Here is a 19,294-nt window from a genome sequence, read left to right as displayed (position 1 = left end):
ACATGAGCTGTAGTGCAGTGCTTCAAAGCCAAGCAGACACACAGTCACTTCTAGCAGAGCTTGCTTCCATTCTGCCTAGCATCCATTTAAGGAGTTCTTTTCTGTTCAGGAAGTCAGAGTAGACACATGCCAGATGGCTCTGAGAAGTGGAAGATGTTACTCCCTGAGCCTAGTGGTCCTTATGCAGTGCAATTCCTCGGGTGGGAGCACACATGCAGGACAAGCAGCCCTCCCAGAGCCTCCCAGCCTCGTCAGCATCTTTCTTTGATTCATTTCTATTTCAGTTCCTCTTAGGATGGAAACACTGTACAGAAATGTTGCCAGCAATAGCTGGTCAAAAATCATCTCTCATGGGCTTATACAGCTGTCACTGGCTTTGTGATTCATATTCACTACTTCTTATAAAGGGTGACGATATTATTACGAAAGTCGGGGAGAAGGATGAAAGCAGTGTCAGAAAGCAGTAACAGCAGCCACAGGTACCACAGGCTCAGCACAAGCTGGTTGTAATTGCATCTCCCTGGAGACCCATTCTGGCCCATTCCCACCGATGGTGGTGCGGCACTCAGGGCTCAGCGCAGGATGAAGAGCCCATATGCTGTGAAGTTGCTCATTTCCAAAAGTGGTTGGTTAGACAAATGTTCACACTGTATGTGCACATCTTCCTTGTAATTCAAGTTCCAACAGCCCTGTACCCAAGCCTTCCAATAGGGTGATGCAGGGTTGTACATCCCACTGCTGACAGTTTTATATTCCATAGCTTGCACCCCTCCTTTAATAAGGAGATCACCATCCCAATGACCTCAGAAAACAGCACTTCTCTAATGTATTGCCCATGAGAAAGAAATTAATTATTTACAAGAGTCAGGGGAGGATCAGGTTGAGAGTTAGGAAAAGGTTCTGCACCAAAGGGCAGTGGGCACAGGCTCTGTGCTGCTGGAGCTCAGGGAGCATTTAGATACTGCTCTCAGACACAAGGTTTGATTTTGGGTGATCCTGTGTGGAGCCAGGGGTTGGACTTGATGATCCTTATTGTCCCTTCCAATTCAGGATATTCTGTGACACTATGATTCTAAGTAAGCAGCCAACCACTGGTTCAATGTTTCCATTGCCAGTGGCTATGCTTGGTACAGTGAACAACTGGAGATTCCTGAGTTTGATATCTAAGAGGTATTTTCTGCTAGTTTGGCAATCACTATTGCCTCAATCTACTTTTGGGTGTCCGGGTGGTTATGACTGACACCGCAACAGCGTGTTACTGAGTTATCCTATATGAGATTCAAAATTCCTCCCATTTTCTTTAGCTTAGCTGTGAGCATTTCAACACCAAACAAATATAGGACCACTGAATGTCACTATGTGCTCTTTCCACAGCATTCACCAGGTAGTCAGCACGCCAGACAGTGCCAGGTGGTTGGTATGGAAGGGGCATGCTGTGAGCATAGAATCATAGAATTAAGGTTGGACAAGGACACTAAGATTGGAGGTTGGACTCAACCATCAGCCCATCCCCACTAACCACACCACTCAGTGCCACATCTCCACGTTTCCACATCCAGGGGCAGCGACTGCACCACCTCCCTGGGCAGCTGTGCCACTGCTCCACCACTCCTTCTGATAAGAAATTTTTCCTAACATCCAACATAGTTCAGAAAAATTCATTTCTGACATTCCAGGTCCCAATTTCATCCCGTATGTTACAAGATGAATACCAGTTGTTCGATATTCAGTGGCTCAAGCTAACCTGTGCCACACACGGGCTGACAGAACTGTGCCCCTTCATTGCTACCGTGATTGCGAAGGTGCCATACAGACTCCACACAGCTGCCCCACGCTGTGCTCCCAACCCTCATCGGTCGGTCGCATTTATTTGCTCATTTTTTGCTCCCGGCCGACCCCACGCCGTGAGGAACCCGCGGAACCCCACAGCGCCGTGCTGCAGCGCGGCCGCCGCCAGGTGGTGCCGGAGCGCCGCGACAGACGGCCGGGAGCGGACGGCGGGCGGGAACGGGGCCGTGATCCGAGGCCGCGGCAGCTCATCGCCCTGGGACGGCGTTCACGTCCTTCCCAGTAGTGGATAGCGTTGTGCTTTGGATTCAGGGTGAGAATAATGCCGATGTCGCAGAGCGGAGCTGCGCAGAGTTCAGCTTCTCGAAGTGCCCTGCCGGGAGAAGCGGCAGGTACGCAGGAGCTGGGAGGGGCAAGCCCAGCGCGGGGCAGGACCGGCGCAGCCGACCCGGACGGCCGGAGGGACGCCCCACGCTGTGCGGTGACGGCGGCCGCGGGCTGCCGCGCAGGGACCGCCCCGTGAGGCGGGCGGGACGCCGCGCCGACACGCGCCGTCGGGGCTCCGCCACCCGGAGGCAGAAGAAGGAGGAGGAGGTGGCGGGCGCGGGGCCGCCCATCTCCCGCCCACTGCGGCCCGCCCAGGGCCTGCCCAGGGCCTGCCCGCGCCGCCCGGGGCCGGCTCCGCAGCGGCGGCGATTGCTGCAGCCGCCGCCCGTGCAGCGCCGGCGCCGATGCCTCCTGCGGCGGCCGCGGGGGGAAGATGGCGCCGTCCCACGTCCTCAAGTGCTGCCAGAGGGTGCTGGCCTGGGTGCCCGTGGTCTTCATCGCCCTGGTCGTGGCCTGGTCTTACTACGCCTACGTGGTGGAGCTGTGTGTCTGTGAGTGCGGGGACGGAGGGCGGGCGGGCCGAGAGCCGGGCGGGGGGACCCCGCGCTGCGGCACCGGGGAGCCCCGAGGGGTCACTTTTCCCTCGGGTGTTCGTTCGGAGCGGTCTTGTTCTCTCCCCCTTCACCCCGCTGCCCCCCGGCCCGGGGCCGTCCCTGGAGCCGGGTTGTCCTCCCGTCGGAGGGCGGGAAGGGGTCCCGGTGGGCTCTGCCCACTCTGAAACGCCTGATGGCGGCGGAGCCACGGGGAGGGGTTGGGGGCTCTGGAGCTCGGGCGGGATCTCCGTCTCACAGCTGCGGCCGCTCGGGTGGCGTTTCCCCCTATTCTTTCTATTTCGCTCGCTTTGTGCCGATCTGGAACTTCCTTGCGTACCCGACAACTCCGCGTTGAGTTGTATTCCCCTCTTCCCCCCCCCTTTTAATTAATGTTGCCGGGGTCCGGTGTCACGGAGGTGTAATTAGGCTGAAAACATCCTCCCTAAGAGGGATTTGGGGCTTAGGGGTTTGTCGGGCTGCGTCAAGGCTGCGGTGGTAGGGTTCAACCTCGTGGAAATCTGATTTGTGGTCGGTGTCAGTCAGGATGATATGTTCCCTGTTCTGTCTGTAGGAGGAAATTAAGTCTGCTTCGGGAGGATGTTCACCCGTTCAGGGGAAATGGAGACGCACAGGGATGTGCAGCATTCACCAGCCTTGCTGGGCTTTGGTAGCAGTGTAGGAAATGTAAGAAACGCATCACTTGGTGCTCAGTATTTTAAAGCAAGGAAGGTGGAATTAAAAGGTAAAATAAGAATGAAGAGCTATTTTCAGCTATGTGCATAGGTGTGCTTTTGTCCATATACTTCTGTTTCTGTGAAATACTTGCTTTCATAGCTCTGACTTGAAATAAAACGCTTGAATGTACTTGGATGAAACCTGTAAAGATATCTGTTCTTTGGAAATAATCAGAAATGTTAGTTTGTTATAATACTTAGTTTTTAGGCAACTTCTGAAATTCTGTCTCTCACAACGTTTCTGTTAACATATGTGGAATGGCACGTAGCATAAGCAGCAAGCAAAATGTTATTTGGACATAAAGTAGTAGAAATATAATTCTAAAGGAGTGCTTACTGAAGTATTACACGAAATGTTGACATGGAAGAGTTGCAAATATGTCATTGCATCCAAATGTGTCAGTTTGCTGTGGTTTAGTAGTCTGCTTGTTTGAGTAAATAGTGCTGTTATTTTTGGGAAATAGGACTTAAAACTATAAACACTTGGAACCAGATTTTACATAGTCTCTAATACGGGAGGTTTAGGGCATGGATTTAGAGCAGTGCTGAGGGGCTGTGCAGAGTTCTAGACTTATATTTTACAGATGTGATATGAAGTCCAACATGATGAAAGGCAGACCAGGGGTATATGTTTCTTCTCATCAACAAAGAACAGAAATTCAAGAGCCAAAGTGACTTGCTCAGGGTTGTGCTGGTGCTCTCTGGCTGAATCAGGATGGGTCAGTCCCCCATCTCCCAAGTCCCAACTCTGTGCCCTAATCACAGAGTGGGTCAGGGCTGGATGCTGCTGAGTAATTTTCCAGAGATAAATCTTTGACCCCCATCTAATGGAAGACCTTTGCAGACACAGAGAAGCTGCAGAGTCCTTCCAAATTCAGCAGGATTTCATTTGTGTGCAAACAGTTGAAAAGGCTGGCTCATATTTATGCAAGAACTTTCACGTCTATAAATCTGATTTCTAGATGTCTGACGCGTGTTTGCAAATCAACTTTATTCTCAGTGTCTGCAGATACAGGCTATTAAGAAAAAGTGGTCGTTCAGTAAGAAAATTACCTATTGATTTTTATTGCTGTTTCTGGATCCTACAGTTGGTTAATGTCAGAGTGATGGTTAGTGACCAAGATTTGTTTTTCTATGACTTTTTTTCTGATTGATTTAAAAAAAAAAAAAAAATTATTCTCACTTTTAACCTGCTGTTGAACTTAGTTTATGCATGTGAGGAAAATTCATCTCAGGGGACAAGAAAGATGTATTTCAGGCATTTTATGATGCTTTGGGTTGGTCTTCCCCCCCCCCTTCTTCCCCCCCAATGCTTTTTTGTTACTCTGCTTGAGTTCCAGCATGGAGAGGATTTAGTGCACAACAGTTTTCTGTTTCTCTTGGCAGATATGTTGATTTTCTCTCCATACTCCATGTTCTATTTTGGTTTGAAAACTACTGTAGTGTGCACTATGAAGCAAGGACTTGCCTTTAATGTGCTGTTAATGAATGAAGTGGCAGTCTCAGCATATGTGCCCATACAGCAGGTGCAGAAGTGGGGCTTATGGCTTGTTGTGCATCTGGGTGAGGGAAAGACAGATGGAAGAAGGAAAGTTTTGTAAGGGAGGAGATGAAACAGATCAAGTAAATACTGTGAGTAAAACAGAAATTACAACCACCCAAGCGTCAGTGTTTTTTCCCAAGGTTATTGTTAAAGGTTAGCAAATTGTTGAGATCTGACGCTAGCAAGGAAACAGGAAGAAAGAAGAGCTTTGTTCTCCCCAACTATTTCTTCTGTCCTGTTATAGTGTGTGTTTTTTTTCCTCAAGTCCCAGCCTTGTATTAATGGTTAAACAGATGTATTCAGTTCTCCTACTGGGAAGCCAAGGTTAATGCAGTAGCATAAAATACTCTTAAAGTAAAAACTGGTTGTAAAGCTGGGATTGCTTCCTTTTTCATGTTACTCTTTTTCTTTCAGTTTTGCTTCACAGTGGAACTCGCCCCACCCTCCTGCACTGGGACATTCCCGTATTGCTCAATGTCTGCTGCTGGTCGCTGAGGGCCTTGGCCCTGCTCTGTAATTCACCACCGGCATGTATTTACTTGGCTGTGCTGCTTCTACAACCATGAATTATATTACTTACATGCTGCCTGTAAGCGCTGGGAGGGAATGATGTCGGTGAGGTGAAAGGAGGTTCTCAGTGTGAGCTATTCTGTTTTCCTCTATAGAAACTGCCTGCACTGGTGTATTTCTCTGGGCCAAACTGGAGCATTACTGGGCCAAACTGGTGAATGCTGGCTGTTTGAGACCACTGCTGCTGTGTAGCTGTGATCCATCTGGTAATCTGGCTACTGACCAACTGGAAAGATGGCAACAGCCATTTCTCAACACGTGTGGAAGTTGAGGGAACTGTTGTGGAAAAACTCTGTGAACGCATATAGCTGAAGGAAATGGAAACGACTTGAGGCAGCGTCTTATTCAGATTTTCTTTAAACGCTTTAAATTAGAAAAGCATGGATTAGTGCGTTCTTAGTAGATTGTTTTTTTCTTTCTACAAGTAACTTGCATGGAGCTCTGTATGCAAGAAAACACACCTAGAAATACAGTAAATACAGAAAAGCAGTAGTGGGTGCTGCAAAATGGCTTTTCATTAGTTTAAAACCATTTATTGTTTTCCTTCTCGTTGTCAAAACATGTTTTGCTTTTAACATTGCCTTCATAAACAATGGTGGTATTATACTGTTAGTGAATTGAACTGATTCTTTCTGCTTACCACATCCCCTCAGAAGGTCATGCTCAGCGTGACCGGAGCTCTTCTCATGGGGCTCATTTCACTTTTGGGTGACTTGCCTCACATTGCCTATCCCACCATTCTCCAAACCCTTTTGTAGGTGAGCAGCTTAAATACCAACTGGCTACACCTTGATTAGAAGTCACTGTTCTGATTTACACAGCAGAAGCTGGTGGTAAAGTCAGGCTGTTTCATACAGGTACCCCTTTTTTACTAGAATGCCTGCAGAATTTAGTAATACAGTCTGCACAGAGAAAAAGAGAAAGATGTTAACTTTGGCTGAGTTGCCTGCAGATTGCAATTAAGGTGTGTTAGCTGGCTTTGTTTAAAAAAAATAAATAAACAACTTGTTACAGGCAGCATTTTGTTTCTATAGCTAAAATTGTGTGTTGTCATCCTGGCTCTTCTGGGTGGAGTTCTAAAGAGAACTGCTTGTTTCATGAACATACTAGTCTTGTGTTCGTGTTTCTGTGCTTGGAACACCTCAAAGTCTGGAAGGCAGTGATTTCTGAAAGATGTGAGAGTAAATTATTTTGTCTAGTTCTTAACATCTAGTTGCTGAGCACTTTGCTTTTTTAATGTCTAATATGTCTCGAATCTTGGCAAACAGCAATTTGTAACTTGGAATTCATAATCTAGTGTTACTGGTGCACATTTAACTCCTTAACTGTTGTAATGACTGCAGTAGCCCTTTTAAGCAGGAAGATAGCTGATTTCCCCTAAGCACATGAGAAGCACTCAGTGATGTGTTGTAATGCACCCACTTGAAGAATCTGTTGCATAAACAGAAGGCAGGTAATTCCATCTGCTTCCTCTGGAAGAAATCTCTACTAAAAATGTTAATGCAGCAGTTAACAAGCAGAGTGATGTGGTATAAACAGCAGCTCAGTAACCTGATTTCTGACAGCAGCAATGGGATCATCACACAGGTACAGCATTGGTATGGTATGTGCAAAGCCATTCCCCTTGGAAAAGGGGTTCTTCTTCAGGAGCTAACAAATAGCTAACTAATTGAGCACATTAGATTATTAGTAATAGTTAACAGTGCTTTCGTACCCTGTGAATTTCAAAGAATAAAAAAAACTGCTATGGACGCACTTAGTTCTGTTGTAGTGCCTTGGCTCAAACATGCCTGTTGTCATCTGAAGTGAGAGCCTCTTCTCTTGTTATGAATAAGTAGAATTCCTGGTGAGGTGCTCAGGCTGGATACAAGTGTGTTGGAAAACCAGATGCTTAGCTTGAGCAGAAAGATTATCAACCTTCTTATTTGGTTCTTCACGCTGTGTTGGTCCTGTTGCTTTATAGGGACAGTGGCCATGTGCCCTTTATATGGTATGAAATCTGCTCACTTGGCATTCTCCTATTGGAGAAGAAAAAAAAAAACAACAGCACAACAAAAATACCATTCCAAGAGCAGCAGCAGTAGCTCAGCCTGGTTTCTTGGGAAATTATCTTGTGTCTCTGCCTTTCCTCTTGTGCCTGCTCTGCACCCTGCCCGCTCCCAGCCCCCTCTGCAGTGAGTAGGCCCTGCACCCAGTGTCACGTTTCCCTTTTATTTGCTAAAGTGTTCCCTACAGCTCTGCAGCAGTTGGCATCTCTCTGTGATCTCTGGTCACCGTTTGGTCAGGAAGCACAGTGCGCAGGCCAGTCTGGGGCTGGTTTGCCTGCCAGTGAGCTGGATGGAAAAGCAGCATCTGAGCTCTGTGCAGCCTGTCTGCTCTACCTATCAGCTGTTCTGGTGAAATGTACGGCTATCCACGGGGCACAAGATCTCTGCCGAGCTCCCAGAGTTGGCTTAAATTGGCCATCGGCTGCGACAGCTTTGGAGCGGGGTTCTAAGGAAAGCAAGGAGCTGAGCACAGCCATGTGAGCCAGTGCAGGAACTGTGATGTGTTACTGTCCTGCGGTAGCTGTGATCAGCGCTGCCTTCGCTGGGCCATTTCCTGCTCATCTTCTAGATGTGGCCCATGAAGTTTTTGTTCTTAGACTGAAAGGGCTGGGGTAGAGTGAGAACTTAAGATTTAGGTGAAAAAGGGGGAAGGGAGGAATCCCAGTCGCCTGTCTAAACATGTGTCTGTAAATGCTGAGGGTTTGTTGGGTTCCTTTTTAACCCAGTCAATATATCTGTGTTGATCCAAGTATTTATTGAACAGTCTTACAACTGCTCAATAGCTGGTTGGAGATGTGTTTTCATTCCCAGTGTTACAAACAGTATTCCATTTGGAGCATCCATTTTGTTAGTGTGTGTGATGTTTAGCAGGAACATTTGACGGGTAATGACAGGCACTGTCCTGCATCTGCTGAATCAGTACTGGATGGATCTGAGTGTAAGAGGAGCAGTGCAGCCCCAACAAGCACATCTGCTCTTTCAGCCACTTCCCTAATATCACCTTCTGTGTTGTTGCCAAGTTGTTTTGTGTGGGGTGTCCTTAACTCCACCTCTCCTGTGCAAGGAAAGAAAAGAGACCTTTCCACTGCTTTTCCCCCACCCCCAGTCTGTGCAATGCCTCCTGTTGGAACCTCTCTCTCTTCTTATCTGTGCTAAAAATCAAGTTCCTCCTCTGCAGCATATCAAGCATCTGCTTATCCTTTCTTTCAAAAGACCAAACGGCTCATCTGTTCCTCATTCGCGTTCCCTTTTGACTATTAAAACTGTGTTATGGGTACTAGATTGTCATAGAGAATTTGCTCACAAGATCACTTGATCATGAGAGCAGCATGCCTTGCCTCTGCAGTTTCTGTAACGCTCTCCCTCTGATGCTATATATGATGCGGCACTGAATTAAATGGGAAACATTGAGCCATTTTGATCGTGTGATTTACAGATCAATCAAGTGTGGTTTCACACGGGTTTTCTTGTTTGTGCTCTTTGGGTTGTGTGTTCTGATGTCTGTCTCCAGAGAGCTGAATTCTTATTTAGAGATGAAAGTAATAATTCAGTGGGAATTAGGCAAGCTACCACTGCAGAGAGAAGGAAACATAATTTAGATGAAATGTGAAGTTACCTTGAAAGGAACAAACTTGATTTGTTTGAAGTGAACTAGACAGAGTTACTTTGTAAGCTGATTTACGATTGTCTGTGTTAAAGTCTAAACTGCCGTTAAACGCCTCAGCCACAGCCTCTTCTTGGCGTGCGTGTGGAGAACCCATTACTGTGCTGCTCTTCTTGACAAGCAGTCATTGCTTTTATGTCTGTCAAATTTGGATTAAAAAAGAAGTGAAGTGTATTTCCACAGTGCTGGAATAGATGGTACCTGGGCAGAGCTTGGCTTCTGTTCTGGTCTGAAAAATCTGATCAGTAACGTGGAATTTTGGGGAGGAGTTGGTTTGTTTTTTAATAGTAGTTGGAAAAGACAGCAAGTTGAGCATAGGCTTTTTGTAGAGATTTTGTGTGTGTATATTTTAATCATTTTAATGCACTACGTAAATTTCATGGTTTTCTCTTTTTCAATATTAAAATTTACAAAAAGCTCGAGTTCAGCCTATTGGTTGCACAAAGGGATATCAACCTTCAACCTAACACTGGCTGTGTTACAGGATGGGTCTCTGCTACAATAATGCAGTGACTGGTGCAGAGGATGGGCTTGAACATTTTAAATAATTCATAATTTAGACATTTAACAAAAGAAAGAGCAATTGAGCCAATTGCTTATCTTCTCTCTTCTTTTGAGAGAGTTTGGCTTTTCCTATTGACATTCTCAAACTTGGAATGATCCCGTGTTTCTCCCATCTTCCCAAACATGCAGAGCAACTGGAGAGACTACTTTGCCAAGAAGCTGCTGGGAGAAGGAAAGGCATGACTGCAAGCAGAAAGTGAGGTCTGGGAGAGCTCTGGGGCATATACAGGGCATGAGCTGTGTGCAGCTGTGCCTTGGCTCCCACCTGCTGTGCCACAGTGCTCTCCTCCCTGCATGACTTCTCTCAGTCTGCCGACAAGCAGCTGCACCTCCTGATCCCATCCCAGTTCACATTTCCGTGTAGCTGCTGGGGAAGCCACAGCTTTGAGGGGTTGATCTAATTATCCTTTTCTTATCTAATTATTATTATTATTACACAAGCAATGATTTCTTATTCTTTACAGCCATCATTTCTTATTAATTCACCACTCTCCAGTACTTCACTTGCAAATGTAGATGCTCTTGCAGCTGCGTCGCTTCATGTGATGTCCTAGAAGGATGGCAGCAGAAGTCAGTCTTTTTAGTAGGAGTGATGCATACATCAAATTCCTCACTTGCTTCTTGCTAGGCTGCTTGCCAGTCCTGCTATTCCATCTAATGCTTTACCCTGGGAGCCCTAAATGAGTCTCTGAGATGTAGCAGCAGCACTGCTTCTTTGCTTGGCACATGCTGTTTTAGATCTGTGGCAGTGCAACTGAGCTCTGAGCTCTGAGTTAATGCTTTCCAAGAACATGGTGAGAGGTCAGCAGGCAGGTGTTTGTTGCTTGTGGTTTGTTTCCTTTTGGGGTGGTGGGGAGAGATGAGGAGATGGAGGTGTGAGGGGCTTTTTTGTTTGTGTTTTTGTTTGTTTTTGCTTTAAGCTTTATTTACTGAAACAGGGCTGTATGGGCAAGAGATTTTATTCTTTTGTATCTTTGCATTTCCTCCTGACTTTCAAACCATAGTTTGGATACTCCAAAAAGATCCATAAATCCCTCTGTGGTGGCTCTGGCAGTCTTTGTGCTGCCTCTTGTTTTGTTCATGTTCCTAGGTGGCCTAGCAGTCAAATAAGATCTGCTAGGGGGGATGGGAGGGGGGAAACAAGTCTTGTCCTCAAGCCAAAACTTTCAGTCCTATTGTTCTGGGTGTTTTCTCCTTTTCAGCATTTACTTCTTCTGTTATATTTCTGTGAGCATTGCTGTTTTTCTTTCTTTTTGTTGTTGTTGTTGTTGTTTTGTTTTGTTTTTCCAAAGAACATAAGGAAGAAGCTGCAGTCAAGGTTTATCTCAAAATTAAACCTTCCTTAGGTTGAAGTGAGAGTGACGTTTTGTTTTGCTAGAACAAGCAGCAAAGCCTCCAGCATTAAAAAGTGACAGTGTTTGTTATCAACCAACTTGATGAGCTGTACATGGACAGAATCTTAAAGTCGCCACGTACTGTCTTTGAACTTTTATCTGTTCTTTAAGTACTTGAATAATAAAAATAATATTCTATAAATATTAAGATTTACAAGTTCTAATGATTTGCCCATCATTTACTTTGCTCACAACTAGTAGATGTGATTTTAAATGACGTGTTTTTCACAGCAAAACTTTAAAGAAGTTTAATGGACTTACAAGTGTGGCTTTCTGATACCTTGATGGGAGTTTGTGAAGGCTACATTACTGACAGCTATGTTGTTAACGTGTTGCTGGCAGAAAATGAGCTCTCTTCATCATAGACACATCCACATTTAAACTCAAGTGGCAAAGATCAACCAGACCTATCCAGCAGCACTAAAAAAAGATTGAACTTAATTAGAAGAATCCGGTGACAGTGCGTGTGAGTGGGTTGCTTGCTGGATAGTTTGATTTCTCCCATTATTTGATGAACCTGACAGTAGCAAAATCTTTCTTTCAGAAACTAAGTGCTGAATGCTTTTTGATGAGATTTACAAAGAGATTTTTATCCACAGAGTTTTGCAATGAGTTTTTATCCTGATGTTAGTAGAAAGATTGGCTGCAGGGCCAGAAATGAAGTAAGGAGGCAGTTGATTTTGGAAGAACTTGAAGCCAAATGCAGAGATGGATGGATATCTTGCCAACAAAGCAGAGGCCTACAGTCAGCCCACGGTTCTTTTGCCACTTGGTGACTGTGTCTGAAGGTTGCGGCAGCTGTGCCTGGAGTTTGCACTCCCTGCTGGCTGATCCTTCTGCACACCTTTGATAATGCCTCAGAAGTTGTTTGGAATAGTTAAATAAAGTCAGTTTCTCTATTTTCTGAGAACTAGACTGGAAGTAAATGGATTTACTAGTAGCAGCCTGAACCATAAAGCACTCAGCAGGTGTAGGGACTGGTGGTTACAGCCACAAAGAGTACTTTTGGGCCTTTTCTTCCAAACAGAAATTATTACCCTACTTGAAAAAATCTTTTCAGAAAACAAATGGTATGTCGTTGGGCTATATTGTTTACTTTAAATGTAGTGATGGTTTCTAGTATTACCTGCAGAGCAACTCATGTGGAGGACAGCAGCCCAACACGGGCTGCCGTGCTTTGCCTGCAGTAGCTGATGCTCTCATTTGTGTCTCAAATCTCTTGCAAGTGTCCTCACAGATTCACCGGATTGCAGGGGTTGGAAAGGACCTGAGGAGATCGAGTCCAATCCCCCTGTGCTCCCTAACCACAGAACCAAGAGGGGTTACTGCAGGGTGCAAAGGCCTTTTTATAAATACACAAATATTCGAGTGTAGTTTTACAGTGAGCTTGATTTGGCCCGAGTCTCAGTACCCCTCCTTCAATTGTAAGTGTAATTAATTTGTTCTGAGGACATCAGCTCAGGGTGAAAACATGGAAAGGTGAAAACTTTCCATGTTTTCACCCATTTCCTTTGTGTCAGAAGGAACACATCGGACTGCCTTGTGCAGCTAACAGCTTTCTTTGTCTTGAAGAAGAAACTAGGCTTTTCTTTTGGCTTTATATAGTAGCTTGAAGGCAATATTGAGAACAATTTAATGCAGGCTTCCAAACTGCTGGGCAATAAAGCTGTTATTGTTATGATAAAGTGGGGTTTATTTTGGAGGAAAAATCTGAATGAAGAAAATCCAATTATTCTACTAAGTAGCTAAGAAAACTGTGCTGAAGTAACGCTGAGGTTTAAAATCAATCAAAATGCAAATAGAATGAGCAGTGGCACTGGTGATTAAATAGCTGAAGAAAATCAAGTTGCATTGGGTTTCTTTGGGCAATTATGGTAAATCAGAAGTGAATAGAGCTTTTCAGGGAATAGGGCTTTTTGGAGACAATAAACCTGGTATGTTGCTGCAGCCTGATGCTAATGTTGGATGCTGTTTCCAGAAAAGGCCCCGAGTTACTCAGGCTGCTGCAGCTCGCAGTGCTGTGTCTCATTGATTCCTGGCGTGGCCATGAGCGTGGGGCCGTGAGCTTAAGACTTACTGACACATCTTCCTACGTGCCAACCAAGTGTAACCTCAAACTTTGAAGTCATTTAAAATATTTAAACGCTCTCAGTAAGAGCCATTATGAGACCCTTGGTATAAGTGATAAGAGTATTTTGTAGAGGCAGAAGCAAGGGGTCATGTGTAGGATGCTGTTGGTTTCCAGAAGTTGGCTGCCTTTCTGACTGTGTTCTTGAGCTGTGACATTGGGAGCACAGAATTTGCTGTTCCCACCATGTGCAGGAGAAATCTTTTCAGTTGTCAAAGCTTAATTCATTGCTAAGTGTAACTTGGTACCCAAGGAGTATTTTGTATCCATTATACCAATTTCTGCTGTAGCCCCACTTGTATTGATGCATGTGCACTCTGCACTGAAGCTGAAAAAGGCCTTGCATAAATAATAACAAAAGCCATTATTATCTTTTGTGATAAGAAAATGTTTCCTGGGCGGCAAGCCTCTGTCCTCCCTAAATTAATTGCTATAGTTAAAGAATTGTCTTAATATTTTCTTAACCATACAACCAACTGTAGCTGTGAGTGATAGCAAATAACAAAAGAGGTCTGCAGTGCATCTCATACTGCCATGTTTGAAATACTAGCACATCTTATCTCTCCCTGGGAGTATTCTTCGAGTTCTGTAGCAATAAACGTCACAAACACACTAAATTTGGTGGCAGTGATGCTGGCAAGAGCCTGCACCAGATCAGCCTGCGTGCAGGAAGGTGAAACTTCTTACATCCCTGCAGCAGAGATGTCCAGCATGTGTTGCACCCCAGAGATGAGTGCTGCCTTAGAGCTGGGTCTTGTACACCCATGCTGCCCTTGTGCAGGCACACGGTGGGTTAAATAAATGAATGATTTGGCAGTTGTTGTGGAGGACATGTGTCCTAGAGCTGGAGATCCTGAGGTTTGTTTGTTTGTTTGTTTGCTTTCTTTAAAAATCAGTCTAGCAGTGTGTGAAGCTAAAAGAGGGCTAGGTCCTTGTGACCCAAACTTACTCAGAGATTGTTTGTTCCAGCTGGTGGCAAGACGTATAATGCAGCTCCTGGCCCCCACAGCCTTCCAGCAGGGACGTGGCAGTGTTTTATTGTGCTGGCTTTTGGCCACGTGGTGCTGTCAACTCAGTTGTCTTGAATCATTTGTCTAAAAACAACTCCCTGCTGCTGAGGGAGAAACACACTGCTGGGTGCGTGCCTATCAGAAAATAAGGAAGAGCTCGGTGTGGGACGGTCACAGAGCTTTGGGAGAAGTGTAGAGGTGATACAGTCCTCATTCTGTGCCACTGCCCTCGGGTCTGTGATGCAGGTGTGTTTATTCTAGGAAATTGACTCATCATCTGCCCCGGTTACCTCAGTAAGTGGTATTTCTGCCATATTCTTTTGAATGAGGAAGGTCTGCATTTGCAAACAGGAATTATGTGACTATAAATCCAAGTTGTACTTCCAATTAAATACCCTTCTGTGAAGAAGCACAAAATGAGATAACATAAGTGGTGCTTGCCTTTGCAGGCATGGTAATGCCTCAGGGAAGTTTCTGTTTGGTAACTCCTCTAGTGAAGGAATGCAGTTGCACGTTTAGCACTTTATTCTGTCCACAGGGAAAGTCAGCCAAAACCATAAAGTTACTCTTTGAGAGTCTTGGAGAGGCTGTGATACCCCAACTATAACTTCTGCCAGGAGCCACTGTGCAGAGAGGAAGGGCACACAGCACAGCTGTATACAGTAGCAAGATCAGTCTTTTTCCTTTTCTCTACTTCTGCTGTTGGATTTTGTGGTCTGGAAATCACACACCTGGCTCTCGAAGAGTGGCTTGGATTAGACAATACATTTTAGGAAGTGTGGATATGTGATGTGTGTTTTATGGAGGGATTTTTTGCTGTTCAGTTTTCCTTCAAGGTTGAGAGCAAACGTGTTTTCTTTTAGCTTACTTTGGTAGGTTTCCTTAAAAACTTCTCCGAAGAATCCTTCTGGCAAATGGCATCTTTCTCCAGTGCCATTTATGATACCATTTATAACATCCCTATGTCTGCAGGATTGTTTCCTGTGATATTCTGTAGGCTTCTGCCTCTGTGATTCATGTGACGTAGGTGAGATGGAAGATAACAGGCAGCAGTGCAAAGCTACACAGAGGCATAAGAGAGAACTGAAGGAAGAGGTGTCTTCACTGCTAAGGGTGATACTCAACATCTAAATTGAAACTTAGGCAACTTTTTCCTATGCTAAAGTCAAACCTGGAACTGTTGTTGGTCTTTCACGTTGACCAAGTTACAGAGTACATTTTAGTACAGCTTATTCAAAGGCTGAGTTGTGTGTTTGGGAGTTAGTACGCAAGTCGTTTTTCTACACAGAATGCTCAGTTTTGCATGTTGCTTATTGCAGCGACCTGCAGCACGGAGAGCTGCAATGTGTAAGCTGCCAGTGCTGCAGGAGCAACACAGTAGGCTGTCTATCCTCAGACAGCTTGCAGCAGCCCAGGGATCTGTGTAGGCCAGCATCCTTTTCCTCACAGGCAGACTGTCCTGAGCCTTAGTGAGGGCAATTAGGGAAGTTCTGCGATAACCAAGGGCAGCTCTGCGCTGCAGCAGGCAGGTGGGACTCATTCCTCACAGGCCTGCACAGAGCTGTAACACGGAGATGCTGAATCCTTTGGAATTAAAGGCTGCTCAGTGTGCTTATGAGTGTGTGCTGTTCAGCTTTGCAGCCATGTGAGCTGCAGCCTTCACTGCCTAATCATATTTTTATCTTTCCCTAGCAGTATCTTGCTGGAACTCTTTAAGGCTTCTCTAGGAATCAGAAACCTGAAAAGCCAATCCTAAGAATACTTTTGCTCTCAATTTTCTTTTATAGCTAAGCAGTAGACTGACACGGGTATATATTTTGAAATCCTCAAAAGAAAAGCTGATTTGCAGCACTTACATTTCTGAAATAGGGACTGGTTTGTTTGCTGAAGGCATTAACTTGTTTTAATGCACCTAACGTAATAAACAGTGCTGTTGTATCCTGAGGGTAATGTGTAAATCATATGCAGTGCTCATTTTGTTCAAGAAAAGAATCGATAAGCAAAAAGGCAGCGCTGCTTCATTTTTCCCATCCAATTTCCCAAACAAAAAATGTGTTTCAGAATTGTTTACATTTGAAACTGATTTAAATTTCAATGGAGACCAACAGCAAGGTTTAAATACTCAGAAGCGGCAGAGGAGAAACCCAAAACCAGGGAGGTGAGCTTGTAACTGAAGCTGCAAGCCGAGGATGGTAGGATACGATGGTAGTGCTGTGTTGCGTTTTCTTCCTTAATCGAGTTCAAAAGCTGAAATTGATTTCTTGGTGGCATAAAGCTGCTTGTTACATTGCCAGCCTAACAAACGCTTACAGCTCTCTTTTATGTAAAGATTAAATATTAACTTATTTAAAGGGAGGTTTAACTGGAGTAGTTTCACAGGGTCTTTATGTGATGATTTTTGTTTGCTGCGTGACTTTGTACGAATGCTTGGATTGCTCTTCATTGACTTCATCTGATAGCAGGAATAAAAGCCATGCAAGGGATAGTAGCAGAATCCTATAACTTCTGAGGCAAGAGAGAACTAGCTGTCTTATTTTTATTTAACTTAAGGATGATAGGACAGAATGAAAATCACAAGTGTTTTAGGGTTTGCTTTTACCTCAAACTGCAGGAGTTGGCCAGACTACAATTGTTTTCCTAAGGGACCAATATAAGTATGAGAAAATTATCTTCTTGGTTCCTTAAAGCTATGATTAATTTTTATGAAGTTTATTTAGAGTTTTTTTTTAAATGAAGTCTCACAAGTGATAAGATCTTAAGCTTCTCTCTGTGTGTAAAGGCTGTTCAGTACTTTAAGTCCTTAAGCATCAAATTTGGCTCAGCATTTTGTTCTGTACTGAGAGCTGAAATGAGGTTAACAGATTATGGAATGCTTTAACCGGAATTACCTAGGAAGAAATGAATCTGTTTTTATAGATAACACTGTTCTCACAACCCATTAGAGAATAATTAAGAACTTTTTTATCTTTCTTGTCTAAGGAAATGCATGTTTGTCCAGCTGTGAGCAAGATGTTAAAATACATCAGGAGCCAAAGACAAAGCTTACTGTAATGTACTTTTAGTACTGTTGTTAATTTATTTTTTTTTAGTTAAACAAACAACTCTGAGTAGCAAGGTTGTTTTAACTTTCTCCTTTCTAATGGTTTTTATATTTGCGTTGTTTAAAAACTTTAATGCTAATGCAGAACTGGAGAAATAACACTTTAGTAAAATTTCAACCCAAAACACAGGATTTACTCTGAGTATAACTTGAGGTCTGTATGATACAGTGGAGCAGTACTTGAACTTTTCATGATGCAGTTGGACTTGTTCTTATATGCATGTACATACTTTGTAGGTATGTGTGTTTCAGGTGGGTTTTTCTGTGTGAGTCATGTCCTACTTCTAGACAGAAACACAAGAGGAGATTATGCAACTGTGCACATCGAAAATGTACTAACCAATGTGAAATTATGCTATTCTTTAAGGTTATCCTCCTTTAGTTGAAGAGAGAGGCTCCCATGGATAGATGAGACAGAGTGTACTTTAAGGAGTGGGGGAAAAAAAATCACTAACATCTGAACAAACAGGGCTCACCCTGTGCATTGATGTATCACCTCAGTATGTCTGTGACTATAAAAAGAATTACAGTTGTGTAATATGGCTGCAGGCCCCTTTGCCATAGATACCTACAGGTAAGCAAGACGCGTGCTGTCTCTGTGACCAGAGTAGCTCTGAAGTCTGTAATGCATCCTGAAGCCCTGTGGATTTTTGTCTGTAGTGAGCATCAGGAAAAAGTTCTTTTGAGCTGACGCACAGAGTAAAGACTGTACAAATGTCAGTGCTGAGAGAAAGGAGGCCACGTGGAGCAGGTGGATGGCAGCGGTTCAGGTGTGCGCTGACCTTTTGCTCGTGTTGGTGACCAGAAGCTTAAATTTGCCGTACCGGATGTCAGGAAAGAATCCCTTCCTCATTGAATTTCAGGAATTCAGTGTCTAGGGAAGAGACTCAGCAAGGCGCATGGTGCAAAGCGTTCCAATGAGTACAGCTGCTCTCTGACTAGCATCTTACTCAACAATGAGCTTTTGAGGTTTTGGAGAACTGCGGGTGCAGGAGAATGTACCAGCCAGGTAGTACCCAAGGCAGAGTTCAACAACAGAATTTGCTGTTGGGATAAAAAGAGATGAAGTTGCAGAAGACAAGGAAGTAGAGAGTTTCTAACTGTGCCTTAGGAGTCCAGATTAAAAGGAAAAAGTCAAACAGCTCGTGACAAGGGAAGAGAGGAGTGGTAGAAATAAACTTAGAATTACACGCAACTCGTAGATTCACAGGGACTTCTGTCAGAACTTCATTTATCTCATTTTGTTCTTTCTGGCTGTATACCTGTTGGCCTGGTTCCCAGTATGCTTCAGAAAACATGCTGGATACATGTCCAAAGGGTAGCCTGTATAAATTATGTTCTAATTCTCTGAAAAGGAGTGTCCTCAGATGGTTAGAGCAGGGAGCTGGATCTCTTCAGCTATTCCATGACTCACCAAGCCTTAAAGGGTGGCAGGAGGAATCCTGTTTTACTCAGAAGTGTGTAGGGAGGTATTAACACCTGAAATATGCTTTGGAACAAGTGAGCATCTTGTGTATCTCACTTCTAACCAAATTATTTGTTCAGTACAAATTTACTTACCTTGTATCTTTTTTTTTTCTCTTCCAGTTACTATTTCTTCAACTGCAGAAAAAGGTAATGCTTTTTAATTACTTTTGTTATGGGTAGTTCTGTTGTATGCAAGTTATAAGGGATGTGGAATTTAAATGTGCTTGATGCGTAAGCTCTCAGTGTTAAGTAGCTTATTGCTAAGAAACAAGGTAAATATTATGAGGATGAGTATATTGAGCTCGTTGTACCACACGCATGGTGTGATGACAAGACCTGTGAGCATTATGATTTAAGTGTGCAAA

General features: G+C 44.2%; 1 protein-coding gene across 1 annotated transcript in view; it reads left to right on the top strand.

The window, feature by feature from the left end:
• Positions 1-2,548: 2,548 nt before the first annotated feature.
• Positions 2,549-19,294, top strand: part of ZDHHC20 (zDHHC palmitoyltransferase 20) — a gene marked incomplete at both ends in the record, with an annotated part of 38,433 nt that continues 21,687 nt past the window's right edge. Inside the window, 2 exons of the mRNA XM_079545514.1 lie at positions 2,549-2,666; positions 19,050-19,076. Coding sequence (XP_079401640.1) covers positions 2,549-2,666; positions 19,050-19,076 — 145 coding nt within the window. The remainder of the gene's footprint in view (positions 2,667-19,049; positions 19,077-19,294) is intronic.

The sequence above is a fragment of the Tetrao urogallus genome, assembly GCF_951394365.1.
Source record: "Tetrao urogallus genome assembly, chromosome: 1".
Taxonomy (NCBI): Eukaryota; Metazoa; Chordata; class Aves; order Galliformes; family Phasianidae; genus Tetrao; species Tetrao urogallus.
This window is presented reverse-complemented; position numbering and strand designations above follow the sequence as displayed.